Raw genomic sequence first — 1,421 nt, forward strand, 5'->3', positions numbered from 1 at the left:
CTTTGGTGACCCCAAAGTATGCGGTCAAACCAGTCATACCAACAGGACCCAAATATGAAGTTAAAGGCAAGCCTAAAGACACATCAATTGTCCTTGTAATACGTTCTTCATTGACAATTACATAGTCTTGCCACGTAAAACGGCCGGTTACTTTATCACCAACCGAATGCTTGCTTGATTTAGAAAGCACAACTTCACCTAGCCCTAACGTAATAATCGGGTCATTCTCCAAAATTCGTAAATACATTCTTTCGGCATCAATTCCTTTCTGCATCCATCCCCTCTGACCTGGATCGTTAGACAAATACAACATTTTAATAACTACCTCTCCGTCTTTAACGGAGTTCTCATCGAAAGATACTTCTTCAATTCTAAAAGTTGACGATTCTTCACCATAGTTAAAGTTCACTTCCTTTATTGGTGCCTTATTTAAAACGATTCTATTGTAGCTTGATGGGATAGACATGACGTAACGTACATACAAGAATAAAAGGAAGTGAATTTTTATGAATCAATATTCTTTATATAGCAGCCAAATTTCTGCAGGAGTCGGCCGCATATTTAGTAAGTTTCGAACTTTCCAATATACAAGTCAATTGACAGACATATCTTTGATAAACCTTTTAACAAACATATAACTTGTCTTAATAGCCATACTAATGGTTTGATTCATTTAGCTATTAAAACCTATTATTTTAATCAGAAAGGAAGAAAAACTAGCTAAGCAATCATGTCTCAAAGGCATTTCAGGTCAAACATGCCAATTTATTATTAGAAATCTTTAGTATCCTAGCGACAAGGTAGAATACTATTACAATTAAGAATATTGATTAATCAAATGAACTTTTTTATTCATAATATATATAAGTATGACTAGCAAAGTAAGCTACTAGAGACCATTTAAGTCTAAGCAATCTTAGTAATTAACTTACCGTTTGGCTTATTGCTACCAAATAACAAGTTCCATGTTTCTGGAACCTTGGTCAAAACATCCTTTTCTTTACTCAAGTCAATTACGGATGTACCTTCGGTAATTTTAATTTTACCTTCCTTAATTGCACCGACAATGGCGGCAACACCTTCGGCGTAGTCTTTAACAAAATCAAGAATGATAAAACCACGAACAGTAAGACGGTTTGTGATGATTTCAGACCAGCTAGTGACGACAATCTTAGATCTGTCATTGTAACCAGCAATTGCACCACAAGCAACAACATGACCGAAAGGCTTGACCTTGGAGAGCATGAAACTCAAAATTTCACCACCAACATTATCGTAGTACACATCAACAAAATCATCACCAATGATATCAGATAATTGCTTTTGGTAATCTGCATCATTATAGTTGACACATACATCGGCACCGATAGATTCAACCCACTTACATTTTTCAGCAGAACCAGAAATACCAATAACTTTGG

General features: G+C 35.5%; 1 protein-coding gene across 1 annotated transcript; it reads right to left on the bottom strand.

Moving 5' to 3' along the window:
* Positions 1 to 39: 39 nt before the first annotated feature.
* On the bottom strand, positions 40 to 466 carry AC631_05973 (uncharacterized protein; the record flags this gene model as incomplete). Its single annotated transcript, XM_015614802.1, has 1 exon — positions 40 to 466. A coding segment is annotated over one exon (427 nt), but the record flags the coding sequence as incomplete, so codon positions are not given.
* Between the last annotated feature and the right edge of the window lie 955 nt (positions 467 to 1,421).

Source organism: Debaryomyces fabryi, assembly GCF_001447935.2.
Source record: "Debaryomyces fabryi strain CBS 789 chromosome Unknown contig00392, whole genome shotgun sequence".
NCBI lineage: Eukaryota > Fungi > Ascomycota > Pichiomycetes > Serinales > Debaryomycetaceae > Debaryomyces > Debaryomyces fabryi.